The sequence below is a fragment of the Pelophylax lessonae genome (assembly GCF_965119305.1).
Source record: "Pelophylax lessonae genome assembly, chromosome: 9".
Taxonomy (NCBI): domain Eukaryota; kingdom Metazoa; phylum Chordata; class Amphibia; order Anura; family Ranidae; genus Pelophylax; species Pelophylax lessonae.
The window spans coordinates 247,078,331-247,099,821 of record NC_138776.1 but is presented as its reverse complement, the minus strand read 5'-3'; the positions used below and the strand labels follow the sequence as shown (position 1 = coordinate 247,099,821).

Below are 21,491 nucleotides of genomic sequence, written 5' to 3'. Positions count from 1 at the left end.
TGATCAAGGGGTTAAATGTGAGCCTAGGGGAGTGATTCTACCTGTGGGGGGGGGGGGGTGTGGCTTGTGAAATGATCATAGAGACCTGTGATCCTATATAGAAGGATCACAGGCACTCTGTGATCATTCTAGGGAGAAAATCGGTCAGCTGTGTTTACAACAGCTGACCGTTCTTCTCTCTCAGCGGGGAGCGATCGGGGGTGGCAGGCGGCAATCGGAGCCGCCTGCCTGCTGTATCAGAGTCCCTGCTGCCGAGTGGGGGCGGGAGCTCACCACCAGCGGCGCACGCTCGCCCCCTAGCTGCAGGCGCGCGACCGATGTAGCTCTACGTCGGTTTGCGCAGGAGGGCCGCACTGCCGCAGTAAATAGGCAGCGGGCAGTCGGGAAGAGGTTAATGGTACAAAATAGCGAGCATTTACAATAGCAATTAATACATAGAGTATTGTAAGTAAAACTTCAAAGGAAATTAATGTGGAAAGTCCTTAATCCCCAGCATGATTCAAACATGCCATTGTGATCCTAAATCACTCTTCCGAACTTCTCCAAAGGATGTGCCATGATAAGCTTGTGTCCACCACCAGTAGCTAAAGTGCCTACTCACCAGAGGTAATGATCTCACATAATGGAGTGAGGGAACCCTCAAACACTGGTCATAATGTTTCTCCACCAGGACCTCAGCAATACGCCACATCAAGGAGAACAAGACAGAGAGGCTTCTATAGTGTAGTAAATTTAGTTTAATAAAATGACTTACAAAGCTTGCAAGTGAATTAGACCTCTGTCCAAGAAGCAGGGACGCCGATTGTGTTCCACATGTGTTCCAACTGGCGGAAATGACGTGTCACGTTACCCTGACACGTTAAAACACACTGATCAGTGGCTGTAGCCACCGATCAAGGACAATTTTCCAACATGTCCCTTTGACAGGAGTCGATCAAACAATTGACTTCTGTCCAATAGGGATTGCCATCAGCTATCTGCTGCCATACTCTGATAAAGCACACAGTCAGTGTGTGAAACGCGTCTACCTTGTCACGATTGTCATATTTGGATGTCCAGTCAATAAATCTGGATTTTGACTCAACCTGGAGTGCTGCCAATTCCTTTTCTTTTATCATACTCTGATATTTAACGTCAAAGTAGAGACGTAAATACATGGTGGGCGGTCTGGAAGTGGTTAAATTTCTAACTGAGATGACTGCTGCATTTTCTTGGCTTTCATTCCTTGACTTCATAAGTCTGCACATATAATTCATACACGCAAATCCTCTTTATTCACAGACCCCAGAGACACCACTTACAACCATGTGAAAGTTGAAGAGGAGGAAATACAATGCACACAGGAACATCAGGAGATCCCTGAGGAGGATCAGGTAGGTGGGACTAAAAATCACATCTAATTGTCTGCTGAATCGACTCTTTATGATTGCTGCAGATGTTTATTAGATTTAACAATAAGCAACATTTGTCTTTGTTTTCAGCATAAAAATATGAATAAAATGAAAGAGGAAGCAGAAGAGTGGTATGGGAGGGATAATGATCCATGTAAGAAAGAGGAAGATCCTCCAGAGATCAGCACAGGTGAGGAATAAACACTAAATCCAGAGAAGAGTCCCAGATTCTCCTTGTTCAGTCACTATAACAATCTCTTCTTCTCCCCCTCCTCTGTCAGTAGACAGTAATAGGGAGACAGTGGGGGAGATTTGTTAAAACTGGAGAGTGCAAAACCTGGTGTAGCTCTGCATACAAGCCAATCCAGGTTTTTTTTTTGTCAAAACTTAATTTAGAAGCTGATTGGCTATCATGCATAGCTGCACCAGATTTAGAGTGCCCCAGGTTTAGTAAATGAACCCCAGTATGTACCCAGTGGATGAGTCAGGAGCCATCAGCCTCAATTAGACTCTGGCCAGCGGTTGTTGGCTATAACAGCACAGCTGTTGAAGCTCAGTTTTTTAAGCGGAAGATAACTCCCATTGTTTGTTTGTACCTATAGCTAGGCCTATAATAGGCCTTACCTATAGGTACTGTAAATTAGTGATCAACCAATATAGTTTTTTTATTGCCAATACCGATATTCTGGTCATCGCATATCGGTATTGGCCGATATTTATGTACATTAGAAAAATGTTTTTTGGTTTTTTTTACAGGTACAGTTGTGGAGGGATGTGGGGGTCTAAAAGACCCCAAACCCCTCCTCTGCACTTAAGCATTCAAAACTCCAAGTTTGGCTGTTTTGAATGCTGTAATTTTATTGAATTTGGCACTGAGTACCCGGAAGTGATGTCATGACATCACTTCTGTGTTTTTACGTGGAGACCCGATCAGAGCCAAATGCGGCTTTGATTGGGTCTTCTCTTCATCGGCCGTGCAGGCTGGTTGCCCAGGTCTCCCGGTGGGACGGAAGACCCGGACGAGCCGCAGAAGGCAGCGGGAGGGGGGGGACATCCCCTCCCGCTCCTTGTAATGACAGCCGAGCGGCTTCTCAGCCGCATCGGTTGTCATTGCAAGACAGCCGACCGTCGGCTATGGACGCCGGTACCGGGGTGATGCCTCTAGCTGCAGGCATCACTCCGGTACAAGAACTTTCCCGAAATATCGGTAACCTCAGGGGCCGATTCCACTATATCAGGGAAAGTGCATATCGGCCCCCCGATATATCGGCTTTGCCGATAATCGGTCGATCCCTACTGTAAATATCTCCTGAACTTGCATGCGTGGAACTGAAGTCACCACGGCTCCAACCAATCACATCGCTGGAGCCCGCAAACCCGAAAGAAACATCGGTGAAGATATCGGCGGCGTGAGCGGCGTGCGGGTGCCGCTGCAGGGCTTTGTTCCAAGGTAAGGGGGGGGTGGGCGTTTTGGCCCACAGGGACCACCAGACCGATGAGGGGGGTGCTTAATGGGAAGGAGGGGAACCCAGGGGTCCGACCATCCCATGGAGGGGCCCACATCCACCACAAAACCCTCCAGGGAAAGAGGGGGGACAGTCACTTACTATACCAGGAACCAGGCGGGCACCGCTCCAGACAGAACCTCCTCGACGTCTAAATGGGCGGGCTGTTGGCCAGGAGGAACGCTGCGACTTGGGCCAAGACCCGGTCGTATGCAACCTTGCGAGGCGTTTAACTCGCAGGGCCAGCCCCCTGTCCAGTGGGGCCATGTTGCGGCCAACCTATCACGGAGTTGAGATCTGTGCGCGCTCACTGGCCAGACTGGGATGACCACTGGATGTAGATAATCCAGCCTGTCGCCCAGTCCAGCAGTCGATTGCAGATCTCACAGGAGAAAAAATTCTATCTAAAAAGAAAAAATTGCCAGGACCAGAGATCCCAGCAAGGAACTAGGTTCTTACTCCTGACTAGGCAGAAAAACACTGAGTACCTATAGCAGAGAGAGGGAGTATACCCCCTGGGACTGCCCATAGGCGTAGCCAGACTTTTTTTCTGCCTAGTGTCCTACTCCTGTAGAGGGCAGTATAACCCAAGAAGATCAGGAGCTGTGTCTGTCAATGAACGAAACAGAAACGTATGATTTTTACATGTAGGAGAGGAATGCCACAACTGGCCCGGTATGGAAGTGGTTAAAACTACTTTAAAAATAAATTCAGAGAAGAGTCCCAGATTCTCCTTATTCAGCCACTGCAAAAATCTCTTCTTCTGCCCCTCCTCTGTCAGTAGACAGTATGTTCCCAGTGGGGGAGTTAGTAGGAGTCAGCCTCTATTAAGCTGGCCATACACCATTCATTGGTGGCTAAATGTATTAAAGACAAACAGGTACCTCTATCCACACAAACTAGGTGGATGGAGTAATCCCCCATACCGAAACATTGTATTTAAAACACACTGATCAGTGGCTGTAGCCACCGATCAAGGACAATTTTCCAACATGTCCCTTTGACAGAACTCGATCAAACAATTGACTGCTGTCCAATAGGGATTGCCATCAGCTATCTGCTGCCATAACACTCTGGTATTTAACGTCAAAGTAGAGACATAAATACATGGTGGGCGGTCTGGAAGTGGTTAAAGTTCTAACTGAGATGACTGCTGCATTTTCTTGGCTTTCATTCCTCGACTTCATAAGTCCGCACATATAATTCATACGCGTAAATCCTCTTTATTCACAGACCCCAGAGACACAACTTACAACCATGTGAAAGTTGAAGAGGAGGAAATACAATGCACACATGAACATCAGGAGATCCCTCAGGAGGACCAGGTAGATGGGACTAAAAATCACGTCTAATTGTCGGCTGAATCGACTCTTTATGATTGCTGCAGATGTTTATTAGATTTAACAATAAGCAACATTTGTCTTTGTTTTCAGCATAAAAATATGAATAAAATAAAAGAGGAAGCAGAAGAGTGGTATGGGAGGGATAATGATCCATGTAAGAAAGAGGAAGATCCTCCAGAGATCAGCACAGGTGAGTAATAAACAGTCAATCCAGAGAAGAGTCCCAGATTCTCCTTGTCCAATCACTACAACAATCTCTTCTTCTCCCCCCCTCCTCATTAGACAGTAATGTGGAGACAGTGGGGGAGATTTGCTAAAACTGGAGAGTTTGAAATCTGGTGCAGCTCTGAATACAAACCAATCAGCTTCCAGGATTTTTTTGTCAAAACCTAATTTAGAAGCTGAACCATGAATATAGTTACATAGTAGGTGAGGTTGAATAAAGACAATAGTCCATCCAGTTCAACCTGTGTAGGTGTGTGTGGCCGTAATCATCTCACATAGCCCTGAATGTTCTGATCCTTGAGATGTACGTCTAAGAGTCTTTTGAAAGCCACCATACTTCCCGCAGAAACCACCTCTTGTGGTAGAGAATTCCACAATCTTGTAGCCCTAACAGTAAAGAACCCCCCACGTTGCCTGAGGTTAAAACGCTTCTCTTCTAATCGCATTGTATGCCCTCGAGTCCTCATGCAATCCCTTCGACTGAACAGCTTTTTTTCTAAGCTGAGATCCCCATTGAGATATTTAAAAATTGCTAACATGTCCCCCCTCAGACGTCTCTTCTCCAGGGAGAATAAATCAAGCGATTGCAGACGCTCCTCATAATTAAGGTCCTCCAATCCCCTAATTAGTTTAGTTGCCCTTCTCTGGACTCTCAAATAGCTGCACCAGATTTAGAGTGCTCCAGCTCTTGTAAATTACCCCATTATGTACCCAGTGGAATGGAGCCATCAGCCTCTATTAGACTTCGGCCAGCGGTTGTTGGCTTTAACAGCACAGCTGTTGAAGTTCAGTTTTTAAAGCGGAAGTAAACTCCCCTTGTTTGTTTGTACCTATAGGTAGGCCTATAATAAGGCTTACCTATAGGTACAGTAAATATCTCCTAAACTTGCATGCGTAGGAGTGAAATCACCGCAGCTCTAGCCAATCACAGCGTCAGAGCCCGCAAACCCTGAAGAAACATCGGGGAAGATGTTGGCCGTGTCAGCGACGTGCGGGCGCCACTGCAGGGCTTCGTTCCAAGGTAAGTATTTCATAATGAGCTAGTATGCATCATGCCTTTTTGTTGCAGGTTTTTTTTTTTTTTTCTTCATGGGGATTTACAACTTCTTTAAGACAGGGCATCTCTGAATTGGTGATTCCTGCAATGTTAAAAGCTAAGAAGTCTTCTTCTTGCAAGGTCTATCGTTGGAAGTTGAAGGCATACTTTTCTTGGTGTGCTTCTCGGAGCTTCCAACACAAGAGATTCCCCATGGGATGAATCCTTTCCTTCCTTCAGCGTTTGGCTCTTAGCTCTATCAAGGGCCAAGTCTCTGCTCTTGCTATCCACCAAAAGAAAGCTCTGTTTGTGGGAAAAAAAGGACGTCAAATTCATTTAAGTACAGCGTCGCATGACCGCGCAATTGTCCGGTAAAGTCACGCAGTGCCGAATCGCAAAATACCCCCTGGTCTTTTAGCAGCCAAATCCTCCGGGGCTTAAATGGTTAAATTTTACACAATATTTTGCAGTTTAAAGTGGAGCTCAAGTCAAAAGTAATAGTTGTAGCTAAAGCCCAACTCAGAGAAAAAAAAAAAATGTTCCCTTAAGGTGGCCATACACGCACAGAATTTCGGCTGAAAATGGTTGATTTAGGAAAGATCGTTCGATTATCGGGCCGTTAGTGAACACAAGTTTACCGATGATTTCGATCCTGCTCCCGGCTAATGTCGATGGATCCATAGCGAAAATTCCTATCGCTTCAACTAAAGTGTATACGTCTATGGTAAAATTGAAACGAAAATAATATACTGAATCATACTGCGCATGTCTTTGACATATCAGTGAACCGGAAGAAGAATCTATAAACGTTTTCCCGATCGGTCGATAAAATTATATATGTTTTTATTGTTATTGAAACGATCATTATGCTCATCAAAACAATTCTTGAAACAAGTTTATTCTATCAGTTAGTGGCCAATTCGCTTTTGACCGCCGAATAATCGTTCAGTCTGCAAACGGCCGAAATTCTGTGCGTGTATGGCCAGCATTAAAGTGGAGCTGTGCCCGCACTGCATGGGTTAACTTAATCCTTTGATCCCCCCCCAGCACAAGACTGGTCAGGTGGTCTTGAATTGTGGACTGTTCCTAACGTCATCAAACCCAGAGCAGGCCCAATGGACCAGGAACAGTCCATCGCTGAATTTGGAGGGGGGGGGGGCGCGCTGTTTTCCTGTGGAACGAAGGATCGGGTTAGTATAAGCTTTCTCCTCACCCTTAGACAAAATGAGCAGGTGACCTGTGCAGTGGGGGTGCAGCCCCACTGCATGGGAATATATATATATTTTTTTTGGCCCGGCGATGGAAGGGTATCATTTCTGCCATGATTTTTATTGAAGTTTGTGTTCCTGTTGGAGAGATTTCCCTTACGTTCCATCCAGCTCACCAAATCAGAAAGCGACTTGCAACTTTTCACTTAAAAGCTGAAAGTAGATGAAAAGGCTCAGTTTTCTGTTTTTTTTTATAGCAAACTTGTTATAAATACCTGCAATGTGCAATGGTATTGCACAGAGTGTCCCTGAACCTTCTCTTCCGGGGTCCGCTGCTGGCACTCTAGGCTACTCCTCTTGGTGCACCCCCATATGCAGCCACTTCCTATGGTGGCATACCTTTGGGCTTGCTCCCGACCCGGGCTGTGTGCATTGATTGACACACATACAGTGTACCTCAGCCCCACCCCCCCCCCCACTCCCTCCTCACAGGATTTGATTGACAGCATCGGGAGCCGCTACTGCAGATGGGCACAGTGTTGGATTGAGTGAGGTCTCAGGTTAGTATAAGGAGGTGAGGGGTGATACTAATACCTAAACATTTTCTTCTTCATCACCAGGGCATTTTTTGCTATTCAGCACTGTGCTACTTTCAAGAGGAGCTCAAGTAATTTTTGTGTTTTCTAAAAGTCAGCAGCTACAAAAACTGTAGCTGCTGAATTTTAATAAACAGACGCTCATCTGTCCCAGGATCATCCCAGTCTTAGTCCGTAGGGTTCAGTATTGAGTTGGCCCACCCTTTGCAGCTATGATCACAGCGATACAACACACTGTATGGGTATAGTATTTGTTGTTTATACCTTAATTAGGCTACAGAAACAATATTGTGCATTTTACTTTTTAATCCAACCTAAAACACACTGACACTACATAACACACACAATGTTTTATAATCCTAAACTTGTCCACAAGGTTTAGGGATGTGTCTATGGGAATGGCTGACCATTCTTCCAGAAGAGCATTTGTGAGGTCAGGCACTGATGTGGACAAGAAGGCCTGGCTTGCAATCTCGCTCATTATCTTACGCAATTATTTTATTCCATGTTTTCTACACTATATTACCAAAAGTATTGGGATGCCTGCCTTTACAAGCACATGAACTTTAATGCCATCCCAGTCTTCGTCTGTAGGGTTCAATATTGAGTTGGCCCACCCTTTGCAGCTCTAACAGCTTCAACTCTTGTGAGAAGGCTGTCCACAAGGTTTAGGAGTGTGTCTATGGGAATGTTTGACCATTCTTCCAGAAGCGCATTTGTGAGGTCAAGCAAAGATGACCTGGCTTGCTGTCTCTGCTCTAATTCATCCTAGAGGTGTTCTATCGGATTGAGCTCAGGACTCTGTGCAGGCCAGTCAAGTTCCTCCACCCCAAACCTGTTCATCCATGTCTTTAGGGACCTTGCTTTGTGCACTGTTGGAACCATCCTCAAACTGTTCCCACAAATTTGGGAGCATGAAATTGTCCAAAATGTCTTGATATGCTAACGCCCTTCAGTGGAACTAAGGGGCCAAGCCCAACCCATGAAAAACAACCCCATACCATAATCCCCCCTCCACTAAATGATTTGGTGTTGTACCCAGATAATAGGGTGCCATTAAAGTTCAAATGCGCTTCTGGAAGAATGGTCAAATATTCCCAAAGACACACTCCTAAACCTTGTGCACAGCCTTCCCAGAAGAGTTGAAGTTGTTATAGCTGCAAAGGGTGGGCCAACTCAATATTGAACCCTCCGGATTAAGACTGGGATGCCATTAAAGTGCATGTAAAGGTAGGTGTCCCAATACTTTTGACAATATAATGGTATCTCCTTCCCCTATTACAGAGGTAGGCAACCTTGGTACTCCAGCTGTGCTGAAACTACAAATCCCATCATGCCTCTGCCTTAGGGAGGCATGCCTGTGGATGTCAGATTCCTATAGTGTCTCATGGGACTTGTAGTTCTACAACAGCTGGAGTGCCAGAGTTGCCTACCCCTGCCCTATTGAGTTCAGCTTTAATTGGATGGAATTTTATTTACATTCATATTTCCTCTCTTTATTTTTCTCTAGATGGCGACTATCATAGATATAGTGAAGAACCTCCAGATGGCGGAACAGAAGTTACATCTGTTTCTTCAAAAGAAAACCCAATCGCCCCAAATCTTCATCCAGCACCTCAGAATGTAAATCTGTCATTCTTTGGGAATGGGATACAATTTTCTGGCCACTTACACTTCATCATCAGACAAGCAGCACTCCGCAAGGGAGAACTCTTCTCTTGCACTGTGTGTGGTACATATTTTACAGATAGGGCAGGACTCCTCTCACATGAGAGATCACACACTGCACAGAAACCATACTCATGTTCTGTATGTGGTAAAGGTTTTCCCTGGAAATCATCCCTTGCCAAGCATGAAAAAATCCACAGGGGAGAGAAGCCGTATTCATGCTCACAGTGCGGAAAGAGCTTTATTGAAAGATCCTCTCTTGTTATCCACGAGAGAATTCACACTTCCGAGAAGCCTTTTTCTTGTTCCGAGTGTGGCAAAAGCTTCACTCATAATGGGAATCTCATCGCTCATCAGAGGACTCACCAAGGAGTGAGGCCATTCCCATGCTCCGAGTGCGGAAAGTGCTTTAGCCGGAAATCGACTCTAATCATGCACGTTAGGATTCACACGGGAGAGAAACCATATGTGTGTTCTGAATGTGGAAAAACATTTTCCTTAAAGCAGTCCTTAATCTCACACACAAGAACTCATACGGGAGAAAGGCCGTTTTCATGCCCCGAGTGCGAAAAATGTTTCCGCTGCAGATCCCGACTTGTCAAGCACCAGAGGACTCACACGGGGGTAAAGCCGTACGCATGTTCAGATTGCAAGAAATTGTTTTCATCACGGGAATGTCTTATTAGACACCAGAGGATTCACACGGGGGAAAAGCCATATACGTGCTTGGAGTGTGGAAAGTGCTTTGCCGACAGATCGGTTCTCATCGTACACCAAAGAACGCACACTGGGGACCGCCCCTATCCGTGTTCTGAGTGCGGGAAGAACTTTTCTTGTAAACATCAATTGACCGAACATCAGAAAATTCACACAGGAGAGAAGCAACATTACTGTGATGAATGCGGGAAATGTTTTAGCCGAAAGTCAGCTCTCGTGATGCACCAAAGAATTCACACGGGAGAGAAGCCTTACTCGTGCACGGAGTGTGGGAAATGTTTTTCAGTGAGAAGACGTCTTATTTCACATGAAAGAACTCACATAAAGGACAAATTGTTTTCCTGTTCTGAATGTCAGAAATGTTTTGGTGACAAGTTAGCATTGGAAACACATCTTCGAACACACACGGGTGATATGTCATGTTCATAGTGACTTAGAACAGTGTTTCTCAACTTTTTCCAGTCAGGGCGCCCCTGAAAAGTGTTTTCAGTCTTGAGGCACCCCCTGTCCAAGACTTGGTTCACGATACTGTATGTCGCGGAACACGCGCAAAATCGCATTCGTTTCCGACACAAAGACAAATGCTCTGATGTTTGGGGTGCCATTAATTCTTAATGGTAGCCCGCACATTGGCAAATGTAGGGTGCTTTTGGTGCGGCACAATTTTACAAAAATGGTCAGGGACTTCTTTCCCTGTATTTCTGCGGGTAGGGTCAGGATTAAAAGTAACATACATATACACATGTAGCACTGTCCCCTAGGGAGCTGCTGAGATTGGATTTCCCTGGGTTACCCATAGCAACTGTCTGTAGAAATGTATCACTCTATGTAACGGATCAACCGGCACCCCGACTGGGTACCTCCATTGACGGATGCTCCTAGTGCTTCCCGAGGGCTCCAAGCACTCCACCAGACACCATAACCACTTGAGACCCCACAAATCACCGCAGCTTGGTTGGGGTCTCGCCGCCTCCTACCCACCCTGGACCTAAGACAAGGCTCCAGGTTCCCGTGGGTGAACCTCTCTTTCCCCAGAGAGTGAAGCAGGAACAAGCTCTTACAAGAGCTTAGTGATTATCCAAGGGAGTATGAAAAATATAGCAATCCCTTGTAGCAGATTCCCCCAATAAAAGACAGGACTCTCAATTGAGGTTGAAGTAGAACTCAAACTTTAATGGTACAGCTGCTCTTTTAAACAGTTTTCCCCCACAAGGTTACCCCCCAGGTGGACCTTGTGGGGAACCGGCCCTGAAATTCATAATCCAATGAAAACAGAGATTTACACTCCCATACTGTGTACACAATCCCTCCCCTCTGCCTGATTACAGTATCATATGCAGATGAAAGTGTATACAGGAACAGAATTAACCTGAACTAATTATCTAGCCATCTGGACAGAACAATGTGAGGTCATTAACATTTAACAATGGGACAGGCACAATCCACATTCCATCTCAATAGATAGACAATAGGATGAGACCCCAGTATCAGTCTGTCCGTCTCCTACACTCCAGTACATGAAATACACATTATCTCAATACACAAACAATAGGGAAAACCTGTCTGACATTGAGGGACATGGAATACACACATTATTTAGGAGTCACATACTTCATGGCAATGGTCTACAACAGTCTAAGTCTCCCAGTGTAAAGTGGGATTAAATCTTCATATTTCTATATGAAGATATTGCTGACAAATATTACTGTCCCACTTGAAGCAATCCAAACCATTAAGTATCTGTCTTGCACTTCAAGTGACGGTGAGTACCGTCACACTCTAACGCTTGGCTCAGACAATAAAATGTCCAAAGGATTTGGTTTTTGTGTTTTTATTGGAACTTGGATAGGAGAAGGGATGAGTGGGATACTCCAACTTTGAACTATGCACAATGTAGGGCAGGGGTATTGAATTAAAATTCATGGAGGTCCGATTGCATTTTTGCGTGATGACTCGGATTCTTTACATCACAGCCCAGGTGTGCAGGCACGACAGCCCATTCATTTGAATGGGCTGTTGTGTCTGTGTTTTCTGCTGGGAAAAGGCCCTGGCACCTTTTTAAAAACGCTGTCGCATTGAAACTGCATGGCGCGTATGTACCATGCAATTTCCATGTGTGGGAAACCGCACCTTGTATTTCATTGCATTTAAGAGTCAATTGTACCCTGCACGTTTTCTGTGCAGCTGCTTATCCCCCTTTACATCACCACTCACAGCACTGTCCCCCTTCACATCACCACTGTCCCCCCCCCCCCCCACACACACACAGCACTGTCCCCCTTCACATCACCACTGTCCCCCCCCCCCCCACACACACACAGCACTGTCCCCCTTCACATCACCACTGTCCCCCCCCCCCACACACACACAGCACTGTCCCCCTTCACATCACCACCCCCCCCCCACACACACACAGCACTGTCCCCCTTCACATCACCACCCCCCACACACACACAAAGCACTGCCCCCTTCATATATTCCCCCATCAGCACTGTCCCCTTCATATATCCCCCCATCAGCACTGCCCCCTTCATATATCCCCCCATCAGCACTGTCCCCTTCATATATCCCCCCCATCAGCACTGTCCCCTTCATATATCCCCCCCATCAGCACTGCCCCCTTCATATATTCCCCCATCAGCACTGTCCCCTTCATATATTCCCCCATCAGCACTGTCCCCTTCATATATCCCCCCATCAGCACTGTCCCCTTCATATATCCCCCCCATCAGCACTGTCCCCCTTCATATATCCCCCCATCAGCACTGTCCCCTTCATATATCCCCCCATCAGCACTGTCCCCTTCATATATCCCCCCCATCAGCACTGTCCCCTTCATATATCCCCCCCATCAGCACTGTCCCCTTCATATATCCCCCCATCAGCACTGTCCCCTTCATATATCCCCCCATCAGCACTGTCCCCTTCATATATCCCCCTATCAGCACTGTCCCCTTCATATATCCCCCCATCAGCACTGTCCCCTTCATATATCCCCCCCATCAGCACTGTCCCCTTCATATATCCCCCCATCAGCACTGTCCCCTTCATATATCCCCCCCATCAGCACTGTCCCCTTCATATATCCCCCCATCAGCACTGTCCCTCTTGCATATCCCCCCAACAGCACTGTCTCTCTTTACATCACCCCCCCACACACACACACCACTGCCCCCTTATATCACCCCCACAGACCTGCCCCTTTGCATCACGCTCACACACATACACAGCACTGCCCTGTTAACACACACCCCCATAGCACTGCCCCCCTTTACATCAACACAGACCACTACCCTCTTAACATATCACCCCCACAGCATTGCTCCCCTTTACATGAAACACCACACTACCCCCCCCCCCCTGCACATGACCCCTGCTCCCCAATCAAACTTCACAGCCCTGTCCTCCCTTCACTCTCCTACCTTACACAGAGCGGAGAGCAGGAGGCGGGACAATCTCGAGGAAGACAGAGGAACAGCAGCGCTGCATGCATAGAGGCAGCCGACTGTGTGCCTCCCAGCCAATCACCTCCCGCCTCCCAGCAGCCAATCACCTTCCGCTTCCCAGCAGCCAATCACCTCCCGCCTCCCAGCAGCCAATCACCTTCCGCCTCCCAGCAGCCAATCACCTCCAGCCTGAAATGCTAATTCAGGCAGCTGCCTCCCTCCATTCAATGCCGGTCCCGCCCCCAGTCTCAGTCCCGCCTCCTGCCATCCGCCCTGCTCTGCTAATGACAGCAGCAGAGACAGGGAAGAAATCCAGCAGCTGATGGTGGCGGTCCTGATGGAGCAGCAGCGCGGGCCGGAGACGGCCCGCGGGCCGCCATTTAGTGATGCCCGATGTAGGGGATAACTAGATGTGGTGTATGCGGCAAGGCCGCTGCTTCACCTTGCCACAGAAGTGAAGATAGCTGAATATGCTCCTGTTAAAGTTACTCTTCAGGTTCTCAACTTGGCACCCCCTTTCTCACTCTCTGTGTGTGCTAGCACCTGTCCACTCACTCTCCTCTGGAGCCGTCCCCTTCCTGGGTAGACCCCTGGCAAGCTTCCCGGTACTCACGGACACTGTTTTTCCCTGGGTTGCTCCGCCTTCAGCTCCACTGGTCAGCATCCACCGGACCTCCTGGCTCAGCACCACACTTCTGGTCCTCAAGGCCGACTGCCTGTGACCACCTTCTATACTGACAGGAGGAGAGACAGCTGTCACCCTCCTCCTGGGCCCAAAGACACCCTGTCACATGTGCCCCTGGCTTTTATTATCTATCCCAGGATGCACCACTGTTTATGCCTACCCTCTGGGACAGCCACAAAAGCCTGTGTGTCACTGGCTGGGTTTCCTCCACTGTCCAACAGGCTCCTCTATTGGACACAGTGGGGACACTCCCTCAGACCAAGTGAATCACACATGGACACATGTAACAGACCTAACTACTGATCAGGCTCCCCTGATAAGCAGATGGAGCAGACTACTGTATAGTTTACCTACTAGCACCTACCTAGGAGGGTGCTACACACACATACAGAAACAAAATGTATAAAGCCCTTTTAAAATGTCCTAGCACAGTACCTTTCCTCATTAAGCCAGTTACTGCACTGTAGAGGAAAGCAGAGAGCACAACACACTCCCCCCCCCCCCCTTTACTTTCACTTTGCTGAGGCTGACAGAGCTCCCTCACAGGGCTGATGTACAGTTTGGCAAGGGATCGGGTGATCGGGCTCATCTTGACAGCCCTTCTCTCCCATGATCCCGCAGCACACCTAAGGACCTCTGGCGGCATACTAGTGTGCCGCAGCACACTGGTTGAGAAAAGCTGACCTAGAAGCTTTTCTAGTAAAAAAAAAAACATCTCATCAGACATCAGTGAATTAACTCCGAGGTGAAGCCATGTTCGTGTTCTGACTGCAGGAAATGTTTCAGCCAAGTCAACTCTGACAATACATAATGTGTGGGAACCATTTTTCTGAAAAAACAAAGCTTGTTTATTATGAACAGTATTGCATGGGGGGTGAAAACATTACTAGGTTCTGAATGTGACAGATCTTTTTCTTTGTAGATCGCAACCTCAAAAAAAACAGGATTCATACAGGAAAGAAACTGTATTCATATTCAAATTGTAGCCAGTGGTTATTGTTCAGGGAAAAACACGATTATTAGAGGGGCAGTGAATGGAACATTTGGTGCCGAAAATGACAGTTTAAAAAAATATATTTATTCTTATAAATAATTGTATTATATTCGACTTTTTAATTAATATCATGGATTTAAATAAATATGAATTTATTGTCAGCCACTGTCGGCACCTTTAGCGCAAGAAAAATTTATCCCTTTAACCACTTCAATACTGGCCACTTTCACCCCCTTCCTGCCCAGGCCAATTTTCTCCTTTTAGCGCTGTTGCAATTTGAATGACAATTGCGCAGTCATGCAACACTGTACCTAAACCAAATTTATGTCATTTTCCCCCCACAAATAGAGCTTTCTTTTGGTGGTATTTGATCCCCGCAAGGTTTTTTTCTTTATTGCTAAACAAATAAAAAAAGACTGAAAAGTTTGAAAAAAAAATAAAAAATTTTGTTATAAAATTTTGTAAATAAATACGTTTTTTCCTGCACTGATGAGGAGGCACTTATGGGGTGGCACTGATCGGGAGGCACTGATGATGAGGCACCAATATGTAGCACTGATAGGCAGCACTGATGGGTACTGATAGGTACCACTGATAGATGGCACTGATGGGCACTGATAGACAGCAATGATGCAAGAGAAGTAGTGGAACCGCACTCAGGTGAATGAAAACAATAAGGTCTCTTTATTCTTCAAAATCATAAGTAGACAGTCTGTCTGTCTACTTATGATTTTGAAGAATAAAGAGACCTTATTGTTTTCATTCACCTGAGTGCGGTTCCACTACTTCTCTTGCATTGCTCCGGACCACAGGTCTTGCCAGCACCAGGTCGGACTGACACACCTGAGCGGCTTTCCTCTTTTTGATTACCTAGACAGCAATGATGGGCACTGATAGGTGGCACTGATGGGCATAGGTGGGCGGCACTGATAGATGGCAATGATGGGCACTGGTGGGCGGCAATGATGGGCAGCACTGATGAGGAGGGCACTGGCAGGCTCCCTGAGCACTGATTGGCATCCCTCATGGGCATCCCTGGTGGCTCTAGTGGCATCCCCCAAGGGTCTGCACTGGTAATCAATGCTCTGATTACCAGCACAGACCGCCCCCGGGGGCGCGCAGAGCGGTCTATCCTTCTGGACGTCATATAACGCCCAGTCAGGATAGTGCAACCACTTTGCCGCCATCATTTTGCTATATGATGGGTGGCAAGTGGTTAAATTCTATGTATGTCTTCGTACTGGTCCATTGCACTTCCGTCGTGTTAAAAATCTTGCTTGCTCCTTTTTTGGTTAGTTGAAAAACCGTGCCAAAAACGCAGCTCCCCGTTGAAATGCATTGAAAATGCATCAATGACGCATCAATAACGCACCCGTGTTACATATTTGATGCAGTTTTTGAGTCACATGACCTATGAAAAACACACCATAAGCACAGCAAAATCACGTGCCTTTTGGGGGGCCATTATCAGCACCTTTTTCTTTTATCGGCAAAATGCAGATAACACCATTTTCGGCTGATATGTTTCGGCCACCAAAATTTCAATGCATCTCTACTGATCATGCAACACAGAAGCCATATTCATGGGCCGAGTGCTGGAGATGCTTTATGTACAAAATGAGCCGGATTAGACACGAGAGGAGTCTAACAATCAACTGTATTCATATTCAAAATATAGACAGGAAAGAAGAGGTTGCGCTAATTAAATAATAGTGATAAATAAATGTCCATAAGCTTTCTAAATCGTTCCATAAATTCATGTGAAAATAATGGTGAAAGAAATATTGATAAAATAAAAATATTGATGAAATAAAAATGAATGTGCACTCATGTCGTTCTTCAGTGAAAAAGAGCAACACCACCGCTTGTGAATCCGTCACCAGAATTAGTTGGCTCCTTACCAGAACTCCTGACCGAAAAGTCTTCAGCGCTTTTATATTAGACACCACCAGAACCTCTGGATTAGGGGACAAGCTTGAGATCCCAGTCCTTAACAAGACTTGTACTTCCAACTCGAATGGCCATGGATGTATCTCACCACGAAAGAATCAATAATAATCCGCCATGGTGTAAAATCGTTTTATATTTTAACCACTTGCCGACCCCTCACTGAGCTGGTACTGCGGCAAAGTGGCTCGTTACCATCCAGCGGCGTAGACCTACGTTGCTGGATCCCGCCCCCTCTCGGCGGCGCGCGCGCGCCGCCGGAGGCTCGCTCCCGCTGTATTCAGACACAGTGGGAGTCGGGCCAGGGGAGGAGAGGCCGCTCTTCCCCAATCGTCTGGGATCGAGTGAGGAAATCTGCCCACTTGTGTAAACAAAGCGGGTGGATCTCCTATGTGACAGACAGTGACAGATTACAGGATTCAGCATAGCTGAACCTGCGATCTGTGTCTGTGTCACACAACCCCCTCCCCCCACACAAGTCAGTAAGCATGAGGCATACGTTTAACCCCTTGATCACTAATAAAGTTAACCCCTTCCCTGCCAGTGTCATTATAGCACTGATTACTGCAGTAATGTCACTGGTACCCCCAAAAGTGTAAAAAATGTCAGTCAAGGGTCCGATCTGTCCGCCACAATGTCGCAGATCGCCGCCATTACTAGTAAAAAAAATATAATAAAAATTACAAATCTTTCCCGTAGTTAGTAAACGCGATAACTTTTGCGCAAACCAAAAAAATACACTTATTGTGATTTTTTTTTTACCAAAAATATGTAGCAGAAAACAAATTAGCCTAAAATGTTAAAAAATTTTGATTTTGATTTTTTTTGGAAATGTTATATATCAGAATGTAAAAAATATTGTTTTTTTTTTTTCAAAATTGTCGCTCTTTTTTTTCAAAAATTAAAAATCGCACAGGTGATCAAATACCACCAAAAGAAAGCTCTATTTGTGGGGAAAAAAAGGATATAAATTTAATTAGGGTACAGCGTCGCGCGACTGCGCAATTGTCAGTTAAAGTAACGCAGTGCCGAATCGCAAAATATAGCCTGGTCAGGAATGGGGTAAAATCTTCCGGTCTTAAAGTGGTTAAAAATACGCTCATTGAGGATTCTTTTGTCAAAGACATGTAGCTAAATACATGTTGGCCTAAACATATGCCAAAAATTGAATATATTGGATATTTTTTAACTGTCAAAGTAGAAAATGTCAATTTTTTCGCAAAATTTTCGCTATTTTTTTATTAATATCGCAAAAAATAAAAAGCGCAGAGGAGATCAAATACCACCAAAAGGAAGCTCTGTTTGTGGGAAAAAAAGGACGTACATTTCGTTTGGGTACGGCGTTGCATGACTGTGCAATTGTCAGTTAAAATCGCGCAGTGCCAAGTTGCAAAAAGTGGCCTGGACGTAAAGCAGGAAAATCCTCCGGTGGTAAAGTGGTTAATAGTATTAAAAAAATTGCACTTACAAGTGGAGAGAGCCGCCCCCTTCATTATATTTCGGTTTACCAATCGGTGTTTTACTGCTTTTATCTTTGGATGCTTGAAAGTGCAATTATTTTAATACTTTTAAAATATAAAACGAAATTTTGATATAGTCAAAAATGTCATTTAGGTGTCTGATCTGTCCGCCGCAATGTCGCAGTCCCGCTAAAAATCGCAGATCGCCGCCATTGCTAGTAAAAAATAAATAAAAATGACATAAATATTTCCCCTAGCTAAGCTTGTAGACACGCTAACTTTTGCGGAAATCCTGCTGTGTCCAATTACAGTGGGAATGGGTCGCCGGTGGCGCGCACCCAGGACCCAGTGCATGAAATCATGTACAGGTACGTGATTTCGCGCAACAGGGCCGCAGTATATCTGCATGACGTGGTCCAGAAGGGGTTAGGAAAACAAGCAGCTGTGACAGTTCTCATTCACAGCATGCCTTTAATTAGGCTTTAGGCCTCTTGCACACGGGACACCTAAAAACGCAACATTTTTAGGCATTCGGGCATTTTTTTTAACCACTTGCCGACTGCCGCACGACTATTTACGTCGGCAGTCAGCCCCTCACAGGCAGAGCGATGTAGGCCTTCTTCGCTAGCCTGTAAAGGTTTTGGGAGCAAGCGCGGCCGGATGCACGCTCCCGTGTGGTCACGGACCCCCCCGCGCGTGTGCCCGGCGGACCCGATGTCCGCCGGGCACTCGCGATCGTCCGTGACAGCGGGAGAAAGGCAGGCGGCTAATGTAAACAAACCTGCCTGTCATTCTCCCTTGTGTAAGAATGGTGATCAAACGGTTCTACTATGTAGGACCGTTGATCACTGTTCTTACACATCAAGCCACAGCCAATCACAGTTAGAAGCACGCCCCTAGGACACACTTAACCCCTCCCTCTCCAATACAGTTAACTCCTTCACTGCCAGTGTCATTTTTACAGTAACAGTGCATATGTATAGCACTGATTACTGCAATAATGTCACTGGTAACCCCAAAAATGTCAGTCAAGGGTCCGATCTGTCCGCCCCAATGTCGCAGTCCCCGCAAAAAAAAATCACAGATCGCCGCCATTACGCGTTAAAAAAAAAAACAACAAAAATGACAAAAATCTTTCCCTTTGTTAGTACACGCAATAATTTTTGCGCAAACCAATCAAAATACACTTTTTGCGATTTTTTTTACCAAACATATGGTAAAAAAAAAAATTGGCCTAAAATGTTAACAAAATTTACATTTTTTTGGGGAATTTCATATAAAAAATGTGAAAAATATTGTTATTTTTGCAAAATGTACGCTCTTTTTTAGTTTATAGCGCATGATCAAAAAATCGCACAGGTGATCAAATACCACCAAAAGAAAGCTCTGTTTGTGGGAAAAAAAGAACGCCAAATTTGTTTAGGTACAGCGTCGCACGACCGCGCAATTGTCCGTTAAAGGCACGCAGTGCCGAATCGCAAAATAGGCCCTGGTCAGGAAGGGGGTAAAATCTTCCGGGGCTTAAGTGGTTAACAGATCTAAATGCAGCCCATTGTTTTTAATGGGCCTGTACACACAGGTGTGCAAACTTATGCTGCATATAGATCAGTAAAACAAAAATCAGTGCAGCCGGTCAGTATTTTAAGGCGCACGCTCGCGTATATATGCTCTTTCGCACCTTCGCTTAAATAAACCACTCCCCCCCCCCCCCCCCCCAAGGCCATCATATGATGTCCTGGACTTTAAGTGGAGATATCTAAATGGTGGGTGTAGCTGCCGGCATTATTAAGATCACATCTTTTTCAGCCGGCGATCCCCTGCACTGTAAGAACAATCAAAGCAGCAGTTCAGCCGCTGGATCATTCTTACAGGCAGTGGGAGAGGACGTCCCTTTCCCCCTCCCACCACACTCCGGTGCTTCTACCGGCAGCAGAAGTTAACCATAGAGAATACCGAGGGCCAGATGGTCCCCGGCAGTCTCTATGACCTTCGGAGGCCTGGGCGCGGAGTTATGATGTCACATCCAGCCCGGCAGATGTAAAAGAGCCCTCCCCACACAGTTAGTAAGCACAAATCGGAGCACACTTAACCCCTTGATCACCCCCCGTAATTAACCCCTTCCCTGCCAGTGTCATTTCAACAGTAACAGTGCATATTATTTAGCACTGATTACTGTAGTAATGTCACTGATCCCCAAAAAGTGTAAAAAATGTCAGTTAGGGGTCCGATCTGTCCGCCGCAATGTCGCAGTCCCGCTAAAAATCATTGATCGCCGCCATTACTAATGAACACAAAAAAATAAATAAAAAGTACAAAAATCCCTCCCATAGTTTGTAGACGCGATAACTTTTGCGCAAACCAATTAAAATACGCTTTTTGGGATTTTTTTTTTACCAAAAATATATAGCAGAATACATATTGGCCTAAACTGATAAAAAAAATTAGATTTTTTAAAATTTTTTTATTGGGAATGTTTCATAGCAGAAAGTAAAAAACATGGTGTTTTTTTTCAAAATTGTCACTATTTTTTGTTTATAGCGCAAAATCTAAGCGCCGGTTCACACTGCAGCGATGCTACTTCGCATCGCGACCTCCGAGGTCGCGGTGTGAGCAGCGCGCCGCGACCTCGGAGCGACCGCCACGGACTTCATAACATTGAAGTCTATGGCGGTCGCCTCCGGGTCGCCCCAAAGAAGCTCCGGACCCTTTTTCTAGGTCGGAGCGACTTGTGTCGCTCCTATTAGAACGGGTCCGCAGCTTCCCTATGGGAGGCGACCTACGGCGACCTGTGAGGCGACCAGGTCGCCTCACAGGTCGCCCTAGTGTGAATCGGCACTTAAAACCGCAGAGGTGATCAAATACCACCAAAAGAAAGCTCTGTTTGTTGGGAAAAAATTACATCAATTTTATTTAGGTACAGCGTCGCATGACCGCGCAATTGTTAAAGTAACGCAGTGCCGAATCACAAACAATGGCCTGGTCATTAAAGGGGGCAAATCCTTCCGGTCCAGAAGTGGTTAACTGAGAATTGCACGGTCATGCGACGATGTACCTAAATAAAATTGATGTCCTTTTTTTCCCACAAACAGAGCTTTCTTTTGGTGGTATTTGATCACCTGTGCGATTTTTATTTTTTCCGCTATAAACAAAAAAAGAGCGACAATTCTGAAAAAAACAAAACATTTTTTACTTTATGCTATAAAACATTCCCTATAAAAAAAAAATTAAAATAAATCAAATTTATTCAACAATTTAGGGCAATTGTATTCA

At 45.8% G+C, this 21,491-nt stretch overlaps 2 protein-coding genes across 2 annotated transcripts in view; both read left to right on the top strand.

Annotated features, from left to right (window-relative positions):
- LOC309564357 (uncharacterized protein) overlaps positions 1–21,491 on the top strand; it is a 1,447,080-nt gene that overhangs the window by 1,312,086 nt on the left and 113,503 nt on the right. The gene's annotated exons all lie outside the window — the stretch shown is intronic.
- On the top strand, positions 9,262–14,532 carry LOC309562875 (uncharacterized protein). The gene is made up of 2 exons (XM_082267194.1): positions 9,262–10,117; positions 14,500–14,532. The coding sequence occupies exons 1-2, from the start codon at positions 9,405–9,407 to the stop codon at positions 14,501–14,503; spliced, it is 717 nt and encodes a 238-aa protein (XP_082123320.1). The 5' UTR covers positions 9,262–9,404; the 3' UTR covers positions 14,504–14,532.